This window comes from Vulpes lagopus, chromosome 17 (genome assembly GCF_018345385.1).
Source record: "Vulpes lagopus strain Blue_001 chromosome 17, ASM1834538v1, whole genome shotgun sequence".
NCBI classification, from domain to species: domain Eukaryota; kingdom Metazoa; phylum Chordata; class Mammalia; order Carnivora; family Canidae; genus Vulpes; species Vulpes lagopus.
This window is the reverse complement of record NC_054840.1, coordinates 5,193,672-5,216,896: the sequence shown is the minus strand read 5'-3', so window position 1 is coordinate 5,216,896 and position 23,225 is coordinate 5,193,672. Positions and strand designations below refer to the sequence as shown.

General features: G+C 34.0%; 1 protein-coding gene across 6 annotated transcripts in view; it reads left to right on the top strand.

Annotated features, from left to right (window-relative positions):
* Window positions 1–23,225, top strand: part of ECT2 (epithelial cell transforming 2) — a 62,417-nt gene that overhangs the window by 19,134 nt on the left and 20,058 nt on the right. For all 6 annotated transcript variants that reach the window (XM_041731444.1, XM_041731442.1, XM_041731447.1 and 3 more), the window contains 6 exons: window positions 3,244–3,363; window positions 10,649–10,717; window positions 12,291–12,401; window positions 13,065–13,161; window positions 15,610–15,691; window positions 23,131–23,209. In XM_041731444.1, the coding sequence (XP_041587378.1) occupies window positions 3,244–3,363; window positions 10,649–10,717; window positions 12,291–12,401; window positions 13,065–13,161; window positions 15,610–15,691; window positions 23,131–23,209 (558 nt within the window). The remainder of the gene's footprint in view (window positions 1–3,243; window positions 3,364–10,648; window positions 10,718–12,290; window positions 12,402–13,064; window positions 13,162–15,609; window positions 15,692–23,130; window positions 23,210–23,225) is intronic.

The following is a 23,225-nucleotide window of genomic DNA, read 5'->3' as shown; positions in this document are numbered from 1 at the left end:
ACTTATGGGCACATGCTTTCCCCCTCTCTCTTTCTTTTTCTCTCAAATAAATAAAATCTAAAAAAATTATGTAAGCATAGAATTGGAACTTAGGTATTAAAAATGAAAATACATAACTAACAGAAAACTTCTATTGGGGAAGTACCATACGATGAATAGAGTAGCTTCTATTCATACAGAAATAGTATCATTTTTTATAGTGACTAAAAAGAGAAGGATCCTCAGTAGATGATCTCTGAGGGGACTAGGTTTTATTTGATTCAGAACTTTGCAGGTTCCCTGTTACAACACTGAATTTATATACATAGATAAGGTAGGTAACTTGTTTTATTTAGTACCTGTATGTATGTGAAAAACAATAGCAATGAAGCATAACAATATGGATGTAATTTTTTTAGTAATCGTGTCAAGTTTCTTAAAGCATGCAGTGGTTAGTCATAAATGTTAACTCATTACTGATCATTAAAATGTACTGTGAAGTTATTGCTGAAGAAAAACAATTCTAATGGATCCTTATAGGATGAAATTGAAGAAGATATGAAGAATAAGCTGAAATTCAAGGTTCTGAAAGACAATAATAGGACATTATTTTGGCATCTGGAGAAAGAGGGAATAGATTTGTTTTAGGTAATGAAGGAGATTGTCAGGAAAATAAAGTTGATACCATCAAGCTTGTCTTTGAATAGAAAAATAATAGGGAGTTTCTGATTGGGGTTAATTTTTACCTGACCTCTATTTGAATTCTTAATATAACTCATTAGGGTTCAATATAATAGGCTTTAGTAGGCTTGTGCCATTGATGAAATTCATGGATAAGAAATGGAAAGGCTTCTTTTTTTGGTATTCATGGAGAGGTTATTCTTCACAGTTAATTTGTTTAGCAGTAGTCAAGGGTTTATGAGGCCCTCTGCTGTATTAAACTTCACTGTTTTAAGTCAGCTTTACTCTTCTTCCTCAAGGGAAATCATTCTAGATGAGTTTCTTGTTGAAGTTTTTATAGTCAGCCAAAATGTAGTTGAGTAGCAGAAAATCCCCTTGGCATATATTGTTCATGTACTTTGGTAGCATTTATTACCCAGAAATCTAAATCCTTTCAGGCCATGGTAAATGCACTGGAGTTTCAGAATTCTAATTTGCATATCAATAAATTCACTAAAATGCCTTTTTAAAAAGCCTTTAGAATGATTAGACTGTACATAGTTTTGTACCAATGTGCTTACTACAAACTCACCTAAGATTTTCTTTAAAAGATTGTGGTCTAAATTCATAATAATGTTCTCTTCAGACTTTATTTTAGGTGATGTTTTCCTCCCCCCCCCCCCTTTTTTTGGAATTAGATTTGGAATAACTTAATTTTAATTCAGCCCCCAAATTAATGAATATCCGGAAGCTTCTTTATTTTGTGTAATACTTGGGTGCCTGCTAACAGAAATTATTGTGCCAGATGTTAAAGAGGATTCCTATTTTAGAGGAACTTAGACTGGAAGAGGAGATAAAACATACATACCTAATTATAATACCAAATGGAAGGTTATAAGCATCATGAAGGAGGTTTAGTTAAGGTATTTGGAGATTTGTGGGGTGAGAATGTGACTCTTCCAGCTTAGGGAAGGTGTTGGGCTAGAAGCTTCAATGGGTTGAACATTGGAAAAAGTACCATAAAGAAGATAAAAATTGATGTGAATTTTACTTAAAGATTTATTTATTTATATTATATATAGAGAAAGATAGTGTGCATATGGGAGGGACAGAGGCAGAAGGAGAGGGAGAGAATTTCAGTCAGACTCAGAGCTCAGTCTCAGGACCCTGAGACCATGACACGAGCCAAAACCAAAAGTTGAGTGCTTAATTGACTGAGCTACAAGGTACCCCTGAAGTGAGTTTTAAAGTATGAGTATGATTAGTACATGGAAAGAATATGGGTAGGAAGTGTATTTGAGATTCTGCAAACAGTACAGACAATTGAAGATGTATATCATTGAGGGTTTTATGACTAGTCTAGGGGCATTAGCGTTTAGGTGGGTTAAGGGGTCTAGAATAGGGGTAGGAGTGGTTTTAATGAGATTTGAGATAACGATGCCTATGTCAAACCAGAGAAGGCCTCTGTATATAGTGTGTTAGGTCATCCGTAATCTGGAGAAGAATTTTTGATGGGAAGGGGAAGATGATATCTGACTTGGATTTTAGAACTATAATTTGGTTCACTTTGAAATAGGTATTAAAGAAGGGAAATTATGGAGGCAAGGCCAATTTGAAGGAGATATATATATATATTTTTTTTTGGGGGTGGTAAATAAACATAAAGAATTGTTCTTAAAAATAGTAATAATTCATAATCTTCATGTAGTCCCTTACTATTTGTAATGTATTTTCATTTAATCTTTATCTTTTTCTTTTTTGCTTCATTTCCTTCTCCCCTTTGCACTATTGGCATTCATTTTACTTGAACATATATTAAGACCCCAACAGTAAGTTATTATTTTTAGTTTAAATCGCCTGTTGAAATGTTTATTTGTTTGTTTGTTTATAAAAGATTTTATTTATTTATTCATGAGCGGGCTTCCCATGCAGGAGCCTGTTGCAGGACTCGATCCCGGGAACCTTGGATCGCACCCCGAGCCGAAGGCAGAGATGCTCAACCACTAAGCCACCCAAGCATCCCCAAAATTTTATGTTTTAAAATATCATGTAGTGAAATTGAATATGGATTTTAGTACATGCAAAAATTTATATAATCTCTATTACAATCAGAATATAGATCATTTCTATCCCCCCCAAAATTCCTGGTACTTCCTATTCCTTTATAAGTCATACCCTTTCCTTATTGCAACTCCTTGTAAGCACTGATTTCTTCTTTCTCACTATAATTTTGTCTTTTTAAAAAATGTTTGTACTTAAGGATATGTTTGGAAATAGCTGATTGCTTATTGCCTTCTTATTAACTTGAAAATACAAATTACTCTTGTATTCTAATAATTTTAGTGAATTGTAGAACTGTGTGATAAACTTGCATGAGATTCTAACATAACAGAAGAGTATGTATATACACGCAGATGAATAAAATAGGATAAAATAGAAAATGTTATAAGAAAAAAGTCTCATATTTAAGGAGAAGTATTTTTTTCCTTTTTTTTCTTTTCCATCAACATTTCCTTTCATCACTGTCTATATTTCACTTTTTTTTTTCCTTTCCCACAATCTATCCAAACTAGTCTTTTTTTTTTTTTTTTTTAAACCTTTTAGTTATTTCAAGTACCATTGGAAGAGGAAGGACAACGTGGTGGGCCTATCCTTGCACCAGAAGAGATTAAGACTATTTTTGGTAGTATCCCTGATATCTTTGATGTGCACATGAAGATAAAGGTAAATTTGTTTATGTTAGGTTTGTAGTAATTCTTTTTGGATTGTGCTTATATAATATTTTTTTCAGGTACTGTTGATTGGCTAAATGAGTTTTTTACCTAAGACTTACTCCCTCGTTTATTCCTTTGAATCATTTATGTCCCTGTGCTCCTATGCCTTATTAAGATTTGTTTGCCTATTTTTTGATTTTTGATTAATCCTGAAAATAAGGAATTAAACCTTATGAAGTCTTTTCTATAGAGACATGTGGTTACTAGTGCTAATTTTCTTACTGTTCCTCTCAGGTTGTAAGTTTTGTTTTGCTTTGGACAGTTTGATAAACTTTGAAGCTGGAAGAGACTTAGAGACCATTTTGTTCATTTCTCTATTTCTGGTCAGATAAATATAAAAACCACATAAGACAATCCTACTCTCATTTTAATAATTTTTTTTTCCTTTGATGAAGGGTCCCTGATTTATAAGTATCAGTCTCTTAGAGTTGGGGCAGGTTTAGCTGAACTCTTAAAAGTAGTTAAGCTTTATTTTCTCTTATTTTCCTATATAAGGTGCTTGAGCAAAATTGGTCAATTTTCTCCTCAGAACACCTCATATTAATGTTTAGTCCATATTCCAGTAAAAAGATCAATCTAAATTATAGGATGTTTTCTTTTTCTTTATTTTATTTTTTTTTTTTTAAGATTTTATTTATTTATTCACGAGAGACACAGAGAGAGAGAGAAAGAGAGAGAGGCAGAGGGAGAAGCAGGCTCCATGCAGGGAGCCCAACATGGGAATTGATCCCGGGTCTCTAGGGTCAGGCCCTGGGCTGAAGGCAGGCGCCAGACTGCTGAGCCACCCAGGGATCCCCATATAGGATGTTTTCATACAAGTACATTAAGTTACTTTTGATTTTATTGCACATTATAAAAATATTAGAAGATCTACAAGTTTATAAAAATGTAATTTATCACTTGTATTTTGTACCTTATCAAAATGCATAATCATCTTTTAGTTATTTCTAGATCTCAAGGGAACTCTGAAAGAATTTTTATTTTCTTAAAAAGCTACAAAATTTCAGCCTAGTTTATCCTTATTTCCAGGTAGGTTTAATCTAAATATTTGAAAAGTATTCTTGATATATTTTTTCTTTGTAAGAAACACTGAGAGTTGTAAAGGTAGGATGGGAAGGTAAGTGGGTTTTCATCTTGGTGTTCTAGCACCAACTTATGGACCAACTTGAATTTGTGTCATTTAGTTGGTCTGGGTGTACAAGTACTCTTCAAATATAAAATGTTATACCTGTTACGTGTATAGGATTATAATTTCAATTAAGAATCATGTTCTCTGATTCACTGGAGCTTTGAAAGTGATTGGCACTCTAGTTTGTCATGTGTAACATAATTCTTTAAGCTTTTTCTAGAAAGTTGGATTACCAATATTTCAACTATTAAGTTGTTTTTTTAGCTGATTTCAGATTTGTCACACATTTGAAAATTTCAGAACCTGGGTGCCTGGGTGGCTCATTTGGTTAAGCATCTGACCTGGGTGGTCATGCTCAGTCGTGAGATCAAACCTTGAGTCAAGCTCCATGCTCAGAGCAACCTGCTTGAGATTCTATGCTTCTTCCTCTCCTCCCTAACTCCCCGCCCTCCCCCCCCATTGCTCACACATTCTCCTTCTCTCTCTCAAATAAATAAAGAAAATCTTTAAAAAATTTTCAAAGCCTGTGCTCTTTTTACCATGAAACCAATACATGTCAAACATTTGTAAAAATCAGTGGTAAAGGGGAATAGAAAATGCCCATAATTCCATCACCCAAATTAAAAAAAATTTTTTTTGTATTTTCTTTTTTTTTTTTTTTAATAGTAGTTTTTTTTCTCTTTTAAATGTATCTGGCCATCAAGCATTGCCACATCTACTTGGACAGTGTAAGAAGTTGGTATTAAAAAAAAAAAAAAGAAGTTGGTATTATTGTCTACATTTTACAAATGTGAAGCTGCTACACCCAGAAATTAAATAATTTTTCCAAAGTCAAGTCATCTTATAAATGCTGGATCCAAGATTTAAATACCTGTTTATCTGACTTCAAAGTCAATTCTTTTAAACCCTATTGCTAGCTTGCTTTTTTTAAAAATTGAGATACAGTTGATGTGACATTGTATTCATTTTAGCATTGGAGATAATGATTTAATATGTGTATATATTGTGATTACCACACTACATTTAGTTAGCATCACCACACATAGTTACAAATTCTTTTTTTCTTTGTGATGAGAACTTTTAAGATCTACTCTCTGAGCAACTTCCAAACCTGCAATACAGTATTGTTAACCACAGTTACCATGCTGTGTGTTACATACCCATGTCTTACTTATAACTGGAAGTTTGTACCTCTGACCACCTTTGTCTATTTTGCCTTGCCACCCCCACCTCCACTCCCCACCCCCTGGCTCTGTCAACCACTAATAAGTTCTCTGAATCTGTGAGTTTGGTTTTACTTATTATACTTAGTTTGGGTTTTTTTAGATTACACATAAGTGAGATCATATAGTGTTTGTCTTTCTGACTTACTTCACTTGATATAATGCCCTCAAGGTTTATCTTTGTTGCAGATGGCAGGGTTTCCTTCCTTCCTTCCTTCCTTCCGAATTTATTTATTTATTCATGAGAGACACAGGGAGAGGAGAGGCAGACATAGGCAGAGGGAAAAGCAGGTTCTCCATGAGGAGTCTGATGCGGGATTGATCCCAGAACCCTGGGATCATGACTTGAGCCGAAGGCAGACGCTCAAGCACTGAACCACCCAGGTGCCCCAGGATTTTCTTTTTTATAGTTTAATAATAATCCATTTTCTATACATACAAATTTTCTTTATCCATTCATCTATTGATGGACACTTAGGTTGTTTTATGTTGCTTCTTGATATACTCTTTTAATATGCAAAGGAATAAATGTGTCCTAAATTTGTACAGTTTTTCATATCTTGTTAACAGTATTCTGGGAAGCACTGCTGTGTATGTATTTTATGGTATTGCAGAGTGGTTACAGGTGTGGGTTGTGGAATAAGACATAAATGGGTATGAAGTCAGGTGGTTAAGTGCTTCAGTTTTCTTATCTGCAATATGGGATAGTTAGTCTGACTTGGAGGCTGTAGAATTTTTATTTTTATCTTTTACATATTCAGAAGACACTAAGCATAGTACTTGACACTATGAGCATTCAATAAATAACAGTAGCAATTCACGTTAATAATTTAAATTCAGAAGTGAAGTAAACCAATGTTCAGAAGTTTTGTGAAGGAGTAAAACTAGTTTTTACCACTGTGTTTATAGCCATTGTGCCTGGCACTTAGATTTCTGTTAGTAAATGTTTGCTGAATGGTGGTCATGCTGTTTTTAAATGTCCAGATGAGGACTGGAAGTCTGTATTTACTTATTTAGTTCTTGGCTCTTTTTTATTTTTTTTTTTTTAATTTTATTTATTTGTTATAGAGAGCGTGTGTGAGCACGAGTAGGGGGAGGACAGAAAGAGAGGGTGAAACAAACTCCCTGCTGAGCAGGGAGCCCAACGTGGGGCTCAGTCCCAGGACGTTGGGACCTGAGCTGAAGGCAGACATGTGACCAACTGAGCTACCCAGGGGCCCCTGACCTCATTATTAATTTGATTGCAAGGGAATTCACTGATGATATTTAGATTAGGATGAGAATTTTTGAGATTGTTATCAACATCTCTCTTTTCCTATATGTGAATATTTGCTTTTTAGGATTTATCAACATTCATCCTTGATGTACAAATGCCTACTTTTGCATGGAACTATGTTGAAACAAAAGAGAAAGGGATTGGATAGAGTGCTTTTTCTTTGTATGTTTATCCTTTATTAATTTTGTGGAAGTGTGAAGGTACCCTGTGCTTGATTCAGGAACAGGTGTATGTTGGGAAATCTGCTAATTTGGTTTATTGTGCAATGAGCTAGGTAAAAGAGAAATCCATCTTATATAAAAGTAGATAGCAGTGCAGAAGAAATCTGAACAAGGAAGAAATGAAGGAAGTAGCTCTTGGTCCCATCTGTTTACTTTCTCTGCTTTTCTAACAGGCTATGGGAGCTCTGCTTTATGTCTTAGAACTGTAGAGTTCTGCTTACGGCCAGGAGGTAAACTTGGGAGAATCCTATGGAGAATTCCTGATGTGTTATGGACAAAGAGAAGGAGATGTATCCCAGGGTCTGTGCTAAATTGAGTGAAGCATTTTCCCACAGGAGCATAGTAAGAAATGGTGGCACTATGAATAATGCTCTTGGGGGCTTACCTGCCCATCTGATTCCCCATTTCTAATGGAGAGGAGCTGTGGTATCGATCAAGTGGAATAATGGAATCTGGAGTTAGACTGCTTGAGTTTGAATGGTGGTTCACAGCTGTGTGATTTGAGTCAAATGGCTTGATCTCGCTAAATAGTTTCTGAGGTTACCATTCATGAAGGCAGAAATGCTTAGTCAACAAACATTAGGAATTCAAGGTTCACCAGAAATAGACTGTTTCAGAGTACCTAGAGATTATATTGCTTTCTGATAGCAATGTTCTTATATAAGTATATACAGCCGTTTTAAAGTTTTTTACACTTTGTTTTTAAAAAGATTTTATTTATTTGAGAGAGAGAATGTACACGAGTGGGAGGTGGGAGCAGAGGAGAGGTACATGCAGACTCCCTGCTGAGCAGGGAGCCCAAGGTGGGCTCAATCTCAGGACCCCAAGATCATGACCTAAGCCAAAGGCAGACACTTAACTGACTGAGCCACCCAGGCACCCCAGCTTTTTACAATTTATAAAAAGGCCACTAGATCATATTGCCAGAGTTGTAAGGTTTTTCTCTTTTGTATTACAGCTTTATGAATATTTTGTGTACTTTATATTAAATACATAGGTAAATACAGTTAATAATAGCTTACTCAGGACAACAATCTGTTAAGGATTCTTTTCTTTTTTTTTTTTTTTTAACATTTTATATTTAAGTAATCTCTACCCAGTGTGGGGCTCGAATTTATAATCCTGAGATGAGGAGTCATATGTTCCACTGATTGAGCCAGTTAGGTACCTCTCAGGATTCTTCTAAATACTGAACAAGTTTTTAATTAATTTAATCCTCTGAGATAGGAATTATTATAATACCTCATTTTTCAGAATAGGAACTTGAGACATGTAGAGGTTAAATAACTTGAACCAAGGACACAGAACAAACCCTAGAAGCATTATTTAAAACTATCTAGTTAGTGTCAGAACCTACTACATTATATTGCCCCAAGGTTAGTCTTATTTATAAACTTTTTCTTTCTTTTGTTTCTTTCAAATGCTGTTTTAAGTTAAGTTTTATTTCTTGATTTTTGGGCTGTTAAAGTACTTTTCTGCTATCAGAAGTAATTTTTCCCCCTTTTAAAAACTTTTCTGAATCTGTTAATATAGGACAGTGGTTAAACTACTTGGTCTCAGGATCCCTTTTAATTCTTACACTATTGAGGAACTTTTGTTAATATGGGTTTTATCTATTAGTATTAGCTATTTGAAATTAAAATGGAAAATTTAAAAGTATTTTTCAAGACGCTTCAAATTTTTTAACAGCTTTATTGAGGTACATTATATATGTCCTTAAATTCACCTATTTCAAATATACTATTCAGTGAGTTAATGACTTTACTAAGTGATGCAACCAATCTAGTTTCTGTCTCTATAAATTTGTCTTTTTTGGACATTTCATACAAATGCAAATATATAGTATATTGTATCTTATGTCTGACTTACGCGTAGCATTTTTTGAATTTCTTGTATGATGCTGCATGTTAGTACTTTGTTCCTTTGTATGGGCAGATAATATTCTATTATTTTGAAGTACAAAAGTTTTTAATTTTGATGAAGTCCAGTTTATCCATTTTTTTCTTTTATGTACTGTGCTTTTGCTTTGATATATAAGAAATTTTGCCTAACTTAAGGTTTTAAAGATTTTCTTCTATGTTTTCTTCTTAAAGTTGTATTGTTTTAGCTCTATAGTTAGGTCTGTAATCCATTTTGAGTTAATTTTTGGCTAAAGTGACAGCCCATCTTTTTACGTGTCTTCAGTCTACTTTAAAAATTATATCAATAAATTTAAAGTTATAATAACTCATTATATAAGTAGCATAAATAACATAATCTTTATAGAAAATAACTAATTTCCAAAGCAGAAATAGTGAGAAGAGTGACCCTGACATTTTTCCTGTCTGGCTTATGAGAAGACTATTTATCATACAGGCTTCTGAATTCAGTCTGTTGCAGTATCACTCGTCTTGTAGCCTGTAGGAAACTCTATTGTATACTTGTGAGAGAATTAAAGTGGGAAGTCAAATAGAGCTTTAGTATTGTAATGAAAATAGTTTTAATCTCATGAATCCCACAAAAATAGATGTCCTGGGGGGCCTGTGGTTGACACTTGGAGAACTTTTGGTTATAAGAGCACTTGGAGAACTTTTGGTTATAAGAGCTTGTGGATTAATTTCTACTTTAAAGTCACTCTTAGAATTTCAGTTAGGGAATATGTCATTTCTTGGCATCTCATTTTATCCTCTGATTTGAGTTTTATTACCTTATGCTTTTAAATGTCTTCTAAATTTTTATAAATATTTAATATTTTAGGATGACAGTAGAGGAGTTTTATAGATCAGGAATTACCAAACTATGATTGATGGACCAAATCCAGTCAGTTTTGGATTTTGGTAAAGTGTTTTGCTTGTTTTGGTGAAGAAAGCCTTATTGAAACATGGCCACATGGGTTGTTTATGATTTGTCTATGGCTGCTTCAATAGTACAAGGACAGAGTACTTGTAACAGACACCATATGGCCTGCAAGGCTTAAAATATTTACTATCTAACCCTTTAAGTAAAATTTTCTGACCTGTCAGAGATTATAGTTTCAAATGGCTGATGTTAAATAAGATGCTTTAGCAGCAAGATGGAAAGTAGTTTTCTATAATTAATAATGCCAATCAACTTTATAGTTAATAGGAAAAGATGTTGAGCTGTCATATCAATTTGGAAAGTTAGGCTTAGTCTTACTGACTTGATACTCTTGATATTTTCTTAATTATTTTTCAAAGGATATTTTCCTGCTAGCCAAGAAGCTAATTCCTTGTTGAGGAGAAAGAATGTGTTATATTAATTGTTTTGCACATCAAACTGAGATGCTTTTTAATGTAAGGTGCTACTTTGAATATTTCAAAAATATTGAAGAATGTTTAAGGCACCGCCAAGTTCAAGCTTAAATGTTTCAATTTGTGCTCTTTCAGGATGATCTGGAAGACCTTATTGTTAATTGGGATGAGAGCAAAAGCATTGGTGACATCTTTCTTAAATATGTAAGTATTTTACTTCTTTTTTAGGCTTTCAGGTTAAAGCATCATCTCATTAAATACTCTCAAGGGAATGACAGGTACTTGTTTAAATGTAAGAGCTTGCTTTCAAAACTTTGACATAGTTGTGTTTGTAAAATAAATTGGAAGTGTTTTTGTCTTATGAAACATAGAAGTTAACACTTTCTTGATACCCCGAGGTCATTGTTAGGAGCACTGATTGTCATACTGTGCTATAATCATTTTATTATGTATCAGGTTATTTGCCCTTCGTTAATGGTTACAGATTAATGATTTTTTAAAAATTTTCTGTAGTTTTCATTCTTTTCTTTATAGTTGGTATCATTTTTGCCGTTACTGTGTCTCCTCTGCGTAAAAGCTTCTAATGAAGTGCTATTTCTTTACTAGGGTAGGAACTACATAGCTTAACTTTTTCAAATAAATTAATTTTGAAAGAGCTGCAGCGAATAGGGTTTATAAGTGTCTTTTAGTCTCTGAATCTAATTTATAGTTTTCGATGTCTTGAGTTCTGGCAAATAAACTTTTCTTTTCTGAAGCCTCCTTTTAACTTCTATCCCTCACCATATAGTCTTACATGTTTTTTCTGGTTGGTTGAGAATTCCAAAGAAGAAATAATTATCACATTCCTTTTTTTTTTTTTTTTTAAAGTTTCAGAGATAGAATTTCGTGATTCATCATTTGCATATATACAACATCCAGTGCTCATTACTTCAAGTGCCCTTCTTACTGCCCATCACCCAATTACCCACCCCATCCCCCCACATACCTCCCCTCCAGCAAACCTCAGTGTGTTTCCTAGAGTTAAGAGTATCTTATGGTTTGTCTCCCTCTCTGATTTCATTTTATTTTTTCTTCCCTTCCTCTATGTTCATCTGTTTTGTTTCTTAAATTTCACATGAGTGAAATCATATGATGTCTTTCCTTGACCGACTTATTTTGCTTAGCATAATACCCTTTAGTTCCATCCACATCATTGCAAATGGCAAGATTTCCTTTTTTTGATAGCTGAGTAATATTCCATTGTATATATATTACCACCTCTTAATCCATTCATCTGTCAATGGACATCTGGGCTCTTTGCATATTTTGACTATTATGCCAGATATCTTTTTGATATCTGTTAGTCTTCTCGATTAGCCAAGATGTTTTTCCTTTTTTTGTTGCTTTTTTTGGGTAATATTATTTGATCTATTAAATGGTGGCTTGGATTCATCAATAAATAGCATGTTCTTGGATACTAATTACTATATTCTGAACTTAATAGAAATTTTTAAACTTGGTCATGTTTATGTCAATACAATAAGCATTAGTATACTTTCATTTTTTAGTCTTCATTTGCTTTTCAAGTTTTAGGCTATGTGTTGATGCATTTTGGTTAGCAGTTAACTCATTAATGAGTAATTCATAAAAGTTCTATATTTAACTTGAGAAGAAACTTATTTTAAATTTTTCTTTTGCATCCAATGAATCAGATTTTGACTATTATTTGGCTTTAAATTTTCATTATCTAAGGGTAACATATATAACAAATTAATGTGGTTTTTTTCCTTCTTCCTAGTCAAAAGATTTGGTAAAAACGTACCCTCCCTTTGTAAACTTCTTTGAAATGAGCAAGGAAACGATTATTAAATGTGAAAAACAGAAACCAAGATTTCATGCTTTTCTGAAGGTAACTTACATTTCTTGAAAATAAAACTCTGAGAATAATTTCTGAAGGAGTGCGTTTAAATCATACTTTTAGTAAAAATTAACCGTGTAAGAACACTTGAGTGTTTAACCTTTTAACTTTAGGAAGACCTGAGAGTGGCAGTGATATTAGGCTTCAGAAGATTTAGATAGCTAGCAGAGGCCATGGGGGGAGCTGAGTAGTGAGAATATTGTCTGTAGGTACTTATATTTTTTTTAAGTTATGCATGGTTTAGTTCTCAGACTTTTTCAATGTGATTTGCTTTTGCCTCTAAGTGCTTTATTTTGTTTACTCAATAGTATCTGCATAATTAATACTTCAAAAACCAGTGGGTTTTTTTTTTTGTTTTTTTGTTTTTTTTTTTTTTTTGTGAGTGGTGTAGACTCAAGTGAAATTTAGGATAGAATTTATAGAAGAAATGTGCAGAGAAACTCACTTTGTGTTTAAGATGTTAATCTTTGAGTAGCCAAGAGTTCATTTCAGGCCCTGGAAGATTATTCAACCACAGTAATCTTCTAGAGAATCACTGCCACCCCATCTCTTCTATTAGTTCTTTTCAGGGCACTAGTGATGAGGTGTAATCTAATAAATGTAAGGTGTTTAATATTTGCAGAAAACCTTTTTTTATTGTGAAATTCCTTTCAGATAAATCAAGCTAAACCAGAATGTGGACGGCAAAGCCTTGTTGAACTTCTCATTCGACCAGTACAGAGGTTACCCAGTGTTGCATTACTTTTAAATGGTACTTGTCTGATCTGTTTTCAGACTGTTTTGGATGTTTTTTAAGAAACTGTTTTGCTCTAACAATTTTGAAATTCTTTTCATTTTATAATTTTCTTAGATTTCAGCATTAAAGTTTATGTCTTATATAGAAAATATCTTTATGGATAATCTTAAAATCACAGGTAATTCAGGCTCCTACAATGCCTTATTTGTTACCGTATCAATTACATTGACTATTATTTTAGTTTTTGTTTCTCTACAGAAACAAAACTCTCTTATATTTCATGGCGTGTCACTAATTCAGAATCAATTTACATCTATGTAAGTAAAAATCACCCATAAAATCACAAGCAAGAGATAATTCATGTCTCAAATTATTTAGTTCTTCTCTTAACCTTAAGTTCTGTATACTTAGTCTAATGCTTAACCTTTTTCTTAAATTGTACAGAACACTCTTGAAGCCTGCATCCATTTAATCTAGAGCTTAAACAGTCAAAAAAATTTTTTTTACAAAGTTAAATTTTTTTTTTCAAGATTTTACTTATTTATTCATGAGAGACAGAGAGGCAGAGATATAGGCAGAGGGAGAATCAAGCTCTCTGCAGGGAGCCTGATGTAGGATTTGATTCCAGGACCCTGGGATCGTAACCTGAACCAAAGGCAGATGCTCAACCTCTGAGCCCCCAGGCATCCCTACAGAGTTAACTTTTTTTTTTTAAGAAAAGGTAAGGAAGGCTTTAAAAAAAAAAAAAAAAAGATTTTATCTATTCTTGAGAGTCAGAGAGAGAGAGAGGGAGGGAGAGAGAGAGAGGCAGAGACACAGGTAGAGGGAAGCAGGATCATGCGGGAGTCTAGGATCACGCCCTGGGCTGAAGGCGGTGGCACTAAACCGCTGAGCCACCCGGGCTGCCCCAGAGTTAATTTTTATGAATAAATTTTGCTTATAGCAAAAGAAAAGCTTATATATATGCCTTTACATTTAGCTGACTAAAGTATTGAATATTTTTAGGACACGGTTAGTTTTTATATTTTAAAATTAAGTATGAAAACTAAATTACAAACCGAATTAAGCACATTGTATGGATAGTAGATAAGGAGGCTAATTTTGTGACTGTTTAATCATTTCCTTTTTAAAATATTTTAGGTACAGTGCCTGGGTGGCTCAGTTGGTTCAGCACCTGCCTTTGGCTCAGGTCAAGAACCCAGGGTCCTGGGATTGAGTCCCGGATCAGGCTCCCTGCTTAGTGGCAAGACTTCTCCCTCTACCCACCTACCTGCTTGTGGTCTCTCTCTCATGCTCTCTCTTTTTCACTCTCTCAAATAAATAAAATCCTTAAAACAATATTTTGGGTAGTATATGAATTATAGTAGTAATTTAAAAAATTGATCATTTTCTTTTAAAGGTTTTTAAATCTAGTTTAGAATAGTTTATAAGATGATTTCCCCCATCTTTAAAAGCTGTCCTGCTTTTTTAAATTCTAAGGAAAATATATGGACAAAGCAGTGTGATTTAACTTTACAAAGCAGTGTGGTTTTTTTTTTTTTTTTTTTTGGATTATTTGCTTATCTTCATTATTTTTCATTATGTACATGTAGAAATCCATCAAATAGTTTCTAAGCCTTTCTCCTATCATTCCAACTTAAAAGAGTGTGTGGGTATGGTACTAGGGAATCATCAGATGGGACATGGCATAGGGAACTTAACCTAGATAAGAATCAAAACATCAGCATGTCATGAGCCTCTAAGTTAAACAAAACCTGCTTTCAAGGTTACTGAATGCTCTCTGTGATAGAGCCATGGGCTCCAACATGAAATATATAATGACTTCTCAGCACTATGGAGAGAGTTTGAGGAGCCTAGGTGTCCCCAAACTTTACTAATAGGGAATTGATACAGCAGTGTAAGAAAACCTGTACATATTCTGGAAATTTAGCCAATAAAAAAGGTGGAAGAAAAAAATCTGTGAACAAATGTGTAAGAAGAGAGTTCCTAAGGGAACATTGCATAAAACCTTTTTTGAAGTAAAGCTTAGATAATATCTTTAAAAATTAACCAACCTATATCAAAATGGACAGTATTTTATTTTTTTTAAAGATTTATTTGAGAGAGAGAGAGCATGTGCGCATAGTAGGGGGAGGGGCCAAAGGAGAGGGACAAGCAGATGGGTCCCCACTGAGCTCAATGACATGGGGCTGTATCCTAGGACCCTGAGATCATGACCTGAACCAAATCAAGCACTTAACTGAGACACCCAGGTACCCCAAGATGGAGGGCATTTTGAAGTCTTAGATAAAAAAAACTTTTTTTTTTTTTTTTTGTTACTATTTTTCTAGTCCTTTTTTAAATTCTAAGGAAAACATATGGACAAAGCAGTATGATTTAACTTTACAAAGCAGGGTGGTGGGTTTCTTTTTTTTTGGGGGGGGGGGATTTTTCCTCATAAAAAAACTCATTTTATCATAACAGATCTTAGGAAGCATACAGCTGAAGAAAATCCTGACAAAGGCACTCTAGAAAAAGCTATTGGATCACTAAAGGAAGTAATGACGTAAGTGGATTATTTCAATTTCTTATTGTTTCTGAGATTAAAATGGAATTGTAGAACAATTAGAATCATGAATGGAGAGAAAAATATCAATAGCAAGTTTTTATAAAGTGATGTCTAAATTATTTTTCTAATAGTGTAGAAAATGATGAGAGAGAAGTATTGTAAGAATACATTGATTAATAGAAAACATTGATTTCTGAAGGTATTAAACTATTCTGCATAGAAAGTAACAATGATTTAGAAATTTGATAATGTGAGGGGCAGCCCAGGTGGTTCAGCGGTTTAGTACCACCTTCAGCCCAGGGCATGATCCTGGAGACAAGTCATAGCATATTCTTGTCTTCGTTTAAACTACCCAAATGTAACTCAGGAAGTTGACTGTGGTGAAATAAAAGAAAAGATTCATAATACTTTATAATACTTCTTTTGACTTTTATTTTTAACTTCTTATTTCTTACCTTGAATTTAATGGAATATAAATTGATAGGGTTGGTTGTAGATGTACTAAAAGTATAAACTCTGTGGAATTGACTTGGATGCTTGATTGTTAAATTTAGGCTAATTACTGTAGGTCTAACTTGGAGACATAGCTCTAATCAGAGATGCTCTTTCTTTTTTTAATTTAAGTTCAATTAATTAACATATAGTGTATTATTAGTTTCAGAGGTAGAGTTGTTCAGTGATTCATCAGTCTTATATAACACCCAGGGCTCATTACTTGGCGTGCCCTTCTTAATGCCCATCACTCAGTTACCCAGTCCCCACACCCCCAACCCCTTTAACAACCCTCAGTTTCTTTATTTTTGTTTGTTTGTTTTCAGTTTGTTTATTTTTAAGAATCTGTTAGGATATGTCTTCCTCTCTGATTTCGTCTAGTTTTTTTCTTCCCTTCCCTGTGTTCCTCTGTTTGTTTGTTTGTTTGTTTGTTTGTTTCTCTCTCTCTCTCTCTCTTCTTTCTTTCTTTTTCTTTAAGATTTTACTTATTTATTCATGAGAAACAGAGAGAGGCAGAGACACAGGCAGAGGGAGAAGCAGGCTCCACGCAGGGAGCCCAACTTGGGACTCGATCCTGGGTCTTCAAGATCATGCCCTGGGCTGAAGGTGGCACTAAACCGCTGGGCCACCAGGGCTGCCCCTTTGTTTTGTTTCTTAAATTCCAAATATGAGTGAATTATGTAATTGTCCTTTTTTTCTGATTGACTTATTTTACTTAGCATGATACCCTGTAGTTCTGTGCATGTTGTTGCAAGGGGCCAGATTTTTTTTCTGATGGCTGAGTAATAGTCCATTGTGCATGCGTGTGTGTATGTGTGTGTGTATGTATGTATATGTGTGTATATATATACACACATATGTATATATATAATCTACATATACATATACATACACACCATATCTTCTTAGGGGGTATGCCCCATGTTGAGTGTAGAGATTATTTAAAATAAATAGGTAAATACACTTAAAAATGATCTTTCTTGGGGATCCCTGGGTGGCTTAGCGATTTGGCGCCTGCCTTTGGCCCAGGGCACGATCCTGGAGTCCCAGGATCGAGTCCCACATCGGGCTTCCGGCGTGGAGCCTGCTTCTCGCTCCTCCTGCCTCTCTCTCTCTCTCTCTCTCTCTGTCTATCGTGAGTAAATAAATAAATAAATCTTTTAAAAAATGATCTTTCTTGATTATTATAATCAGAAATAAAGGCTGTTGTATTAATTGTTTTGCCTTATAGAGCATGAGGGCACTTCAACTCTTCAGAATTTATGTCCTCACCATGTTTAATAGATTTAGTTAAATGACTTCTGAGATTCCCTGATGTGCTTCTATATGAAACAGAGTTTCTTAAAGTACTTGAAAAGGAGCTCTTAGAGCCTTTGCTAGCTCTAGAGAGAAGGTCTGGCAGTAGAATTATGCTCAAGTTAGCGAATACCAGCCTCTGTTGCTGCTGAAAGAGCTATGCATATTTTGTATTTTGCTTATGTTTGTATTTTATATGCCAATCAGCTAGCCTTTATGCTTTTGCTTTGTTATTTTGGGACCAAGGATAATAATAATAGTTTTTTTCAACACTTCAAGGTTTAACATACTCTGCACATAATTTAATTTGAACCTTTCAACAAACTATGAAATAGATGGTCAGCATCAACTTATTTTTACAGAAGAGAAAGCTGAAAGATTATTACTTACTTTTTTTTTTGAGAATAACACTTTTATTCTCTATTGACAAGTCAGACTGGGGTGACTGCAGAATGTAGGTCACCTATAAAATCCAACTTCCTAAGAAGACTTCTGAAATACAAAGTAGAAGAAAAATTCTCTTCTGTGTTGACAATCGCACTTAATTGCACATTTTTTCTGACAGCTTCACTTTTACATGGAATTTTTGAACATTTATTTTATTTTTATTTGTATTTTTATAAATTTGAAAGATTATTACTTGTTCAATTTACCTATTTGGTGTGTAGAGTACTTTGCCAGTGTTATTTTGATGGTAGCTTTTAGTATTTGTTATTTATGTATAATATGTACTGTAAACAAAGATAGAGTAACCCAAATAGGGAATAGTCATTTGACCTGTTGTTTCCCTTAGAATAGTATCAGTTGGCTGCTATAGAGATAATGAGCCATGCTGATGAATAGGTGATTAAATATTTCTTTCTTTTTCAACATTATTTAAGCTTTGTGGGAATTTAAGAATCTAATATATCCTTATCCTCAATGCTGTGCTCATAATAGGTCTTCAATAAATGTTGAGTTGTAGGAGCTCCTATTTCAATGTTGAATTGTGATGCTGATTTATAAACCTAATAGAGTTTGACCACATCTGAGTTCATGAGATTTTTTAATATTTAGCCTAGGTTTTAAATGCTTATTACGGTTGGTTAAAACAACTATAATTTTTTAGGTAAAGGAAATAAAGAGATAGTGCCAATTAACTAGTCTTTGCCATTTAAGCAAACCAAAACCCCCTAAAAAGAGATTCTTACAATGTTAGTTATACATGCGTAGTGTATACAGATTAATTTGTTATAGATCTATGCTCTAGTAGCTTTAGTATATATGTGTTTTATGGTTTCTGGTTTTTTTTTTTTTTAACTATAGGTGCTTCAAATGTAGTTTGAATAATTTTGGCATATATATATATAGATATATACATATCTATACACACACACACACACACACACACACATACTCCTGAAACCACCATCACTAACTGCCATCAAGATAAGGAACATTTTGCTTCCAAAAGTTTACTCCTGCCTTTTGGTAATCTCTTTTCCTGCCTCTCTCCCAATCTGCCATCCCAGGGCAACACTGCTGTTTTTATCAGTTTACTTTGCATCTTCTAGGATTTTTTTTGGTTTTTTAAAGATTTTATTTATTAATGAGAGATACAGAGAGAGAGGCAGAGATAGAGAAGCAGGCTCATGCAGGGAGCCTGACGTGGGTCTTGATCCTGGGTCTCCGCCTAAGTGTAGGATCACACCCTGGGCAAAAGGCAGGTGCCAAACCACTGAGCCACCCAGGTATCCCTAGGATTTTATTTAAATAGAAGTAGACAGTATATTGTCTTTTATCAGTCTTCTTTCACACAGCATGATTATTTTGAGATTAGTCCTTACTGTTGCTTTTATCAGTAGTGCTTTTTCCCTATTATTTTCTGTGAACAAGTCTTTGTATGAATATATGTTTTCCATACCTAGTGGTAAGAATAGCTAGGTCATATAGTAGGTGTATGTATAGCTTTTAAAAAATTGCCAAACTGTTTCTAAAGTAGTTGTACTATTTCACCTTGCTACCAGTGGTATATTTGAGTTTCAATGGTTCCTTGTCTGATAGGTGATTTGCAAATATTTTCTTATACTCTGTAGCTTGTTTTTTTCTCTTAACAGAAAAAACAGAATTTCTAGATTTTGTGAAGTCTGAATTTGTTATTTTTATGGGTGGTTATTTTATCAAAAAAAATTTTGGTCTAATCCAAAGTCATAAAGGTACTTTTTTTTTTTCCTGTTTAAGAAGTTCTTGTGGTTTTAGTCATTAGGTAAAAATCAGTTAGTCTGTGATCCACTTTGAGTTAATTTTTGTGTAAGGGCCAAGGTATGCATTGGTCATTTTTTTTATGTGGAAATCTGTCTAGTATTTATTTGTTGAAAAGACCATCGTTTCTCTACTGAATTGCTTTTGCATCTTTGCAAAAGATGTGAGGACTTATTTCTGGACTCTTAATTCTATTTCATTGATCCATACATCTATGATTATGCTAGTACCACACAGTCTTGATTATTGTGCTTTGTGTATTAAGTTTTAAAATGGGGAAATAATCTTCCAACTTTATCCTTTTTAAGATTGTTTTGACCATTGTGGATTCCTTGAATTTGCATTTGGCTTTTAGAATTGGCTTGTCAGTTTCTGAGGATGGCAAGGGGTGAGGAAACTTGAACAGTGGGGAATTTGATAGAGATTTTGTTTTTCTTTCAACAATGTTTTAGAGTTTTCATTCTAGAAATGTCATACTTAGGTGAAATTTATTCCTAAGAACTTTATTCCTTGATGTTTTAGTAAATGGAATTGCTTTCTTAATTTTATTTTCAGATTGTATAATGTATAGAAAGGCAATAGAGTTTTATATATTAATCCTCTACTCTGCAACCTTGATGAATGTGTTTTAGTTCTAATAATTTTTTAGTGGGTTCATTAAGATTTTCTGTGAATAAGATCATGTCATCTGCAAATAAAGATAGTTCTTTTTTTCCCTTTCCAGTCTGGATGCCTTTTATTTCATTTTCTTGACTAATTGCCCTGGTCAGAAGCTCCCCTACAATGTTAAACGGAAGTGGTGAGAGTGACCATCTTGTTCTTGTCCTGTTAGTGATTTTAGCGGGAAAGCATTCAGTTCACTGTTGAGTATGATTGTAGCTTTGGGACTTTTATAGATTCCCTTTATTAGTTTGAGAAAGTCCTTATTTATTTCTAGTTTGTTGAGTGTTCTTTACCATGAAAGGGCATTGGATTTTGTCAAATGCTTTTTTTGTGTCCATTTAAGTGATCATGTAGTATTTGTCCTTTATTCTATAGGTGTGGTATATTACATTTATTTATTTTTGCTTGTTTACTCAAGCTTATATACCTGGGATAAGATCTTACTTGGTTAATGGTGCATAATCCTTTTTATGTGTTCCTGGATTTGTCTTGCTGGTATTTTGTTGAGGATTTTGGTGTCTATATTCATAAAGGACATTGATAAAAAATTTTCTGGTGATGTCATCTTCTAGTTTAGATTACATTGGAAAGTATTTCTTTCTCTTCTGTTTTTTGAAAGAACTTGGGAAAAATTGGTACTAGTTCTTAGGTGTTTGGTAGAATTCATCAGCGAAGCCATTTGGGCTTTAAAATTACTAATTGAATTTACTGTTATGGATCTATTCAGACTTTTTATTTCTTGAATCAGTTTCTATAGTTTGTGTCTTTGTAGGAATTTGTCCATTATGTCTAAGCTGTCTAATTTGTTGGCATGCAGTTGTCCATTGTTCTCATAATCCTTTTTATTTCTGTAAGGTTGGTAGCGATGTCCCATCATTTATTTATTCCTGATTTTAGTAATTTTTGCCTTTTTTTTCCCCTTGGCCAGTCTAGCTAAAGGATTATCAATATTGTTAATCTTTTCAAAGAACCCGTTAATTTTGTTGATTTTTCTGTTAGTTTTTATATTCTCTATTTTAATAATTTCTACTCTATGATTTCTTTCTTTCTGCTTGGTTTAGATTTACTTTTTTTTCTCCCCCTTGGTGTCTTAAATCAATTACCTGACATGTTTAGGTAATTGATTTAAGATATTTTTTATTATATGCATTTATAGCTATAAATGTATAGGGTACTGCTTTAGTTGTATACCATAAATTTTATATGTTATGTTTTTGTTTTTTCTCAAAATATTTTCTAATTTCCTTTTGATTTCTATTTGGCCCATTGGTTATTTTGGAGTGTTTTGTTTAATTCCCACATACTTGTGATTTTCCAAAGTTTCCTTTTGTTATTTCTAATTTTACTCCATTGTTGTGGGAGAAGATATTTTGTAATATTTCAGTCCTTTCAGAATTTTTGAGGTCTGTTTTATGGCTTAACCTGGAAAATGGCCCACATACACTTGAGAAGAAGGTGTATTTTGCTGTTGTTTGGTAGAGTATTTCTGTCATTTAACTTTCAGCCTATTTAGGTCTTTGAATCTAAAGTGTGTGTCTCTTATAGACAGCATAAAGTTGGGATTGCCTTATTTGTCTCCTGTCTCATAAATTGACTTCCCAGTGTCTTGACAACTATGTTTGTTTGTTTCTCTTGCTCTCTCTTTTTCTTTTTTTAAAAGAGAGAGAGAGAGAGAGCACCCTACTCATGGTGGGGAGGAGGTGGCTGGGGCACAGGGAGAGGGAGGGAGAATCCCAAGCAGACTCCATAACCAGCACAGAGTAGAGTCAGGCTTGATCGAAGGATCCTGAGATCATGACCTGAGCCAAAATCAAGAGTCCGATGCTTAACCAACTGAGCATCCCAGGCTCCCCAGACTTGTTTCTTTAGATTTTGATGGTTTTTCATTGGTTTCAGGAAGAAGGTGTATCCTTTCCTTCCTATTTCATCTGGTATGGAAGCAGTAGTCTTAGTTTTTGTTTCAGTGAAATGATTAGCATGTGACTTGGGAATGACCTTCATAAAAGCTTAAATGAACTTATATTTAGAACTTCTGTTAACCTGAAGTTTGTAAAGGTTTAAACATATTTTAGGAAGTATATAGCGAGTATAGTAAAAAAATAATAATAATATGGAAAGAAATTAGTAAAACATAATTTTCTGAAGGATTCTGTGAAACTTTATTTATTTTTTTTTTTAGAATTTTTATTTATTTATGATAGTCACAGAGAGAGAGAGAGAGAGGCAGAGACATAGGCAGAGGGAGAAGCAGGCTCCATGCACCGGGAGCCTGATGTGGGATTCGATCCTGGGTCTCCAGGATCGCGCCCTGGGCCAAAGGCAGGCGCCAAACCGCTGCGCCACCCAGGGATCCCTGAAACTTTATTTTTTAAGATTTTCTTTATTCACATGAGAGACAGAGAGAGAGAGGCAATGACATAGGCAGAGGAAGAAGCAGGCTCCCTGCGCGGAGCCCGATATGGGACTCGATCCCAGGACTCCAGGATCACAGCCTGAGCCAAAGGCAGACGCTCAACCACTGAGCCACCCAGGCATCCCTGTGAAACTTTTTAATATTGTAGGCTACTTTTAGGAAGTATTTTAACTGATTTTAGGATTTTAGGAAGTATTTTAACTGATTCAGTTGTCAGAATTAAGATAGACCACTTGCAAGATCTCTTTTAGTGACATAAGATATCTTTGTATGCAGTTTTCATAATGTTTTAAAAGTTGAAGTTTTAAAACTAAACTTTTTAATCTTTCAGCCATATTAATGAGGATAAGAGAAAAACAGAAGCTCAAAAGCAAATTTTTGATGTTGTTTATGAAGTAGATGGATGCCCAGTAAGTATTCATTTTT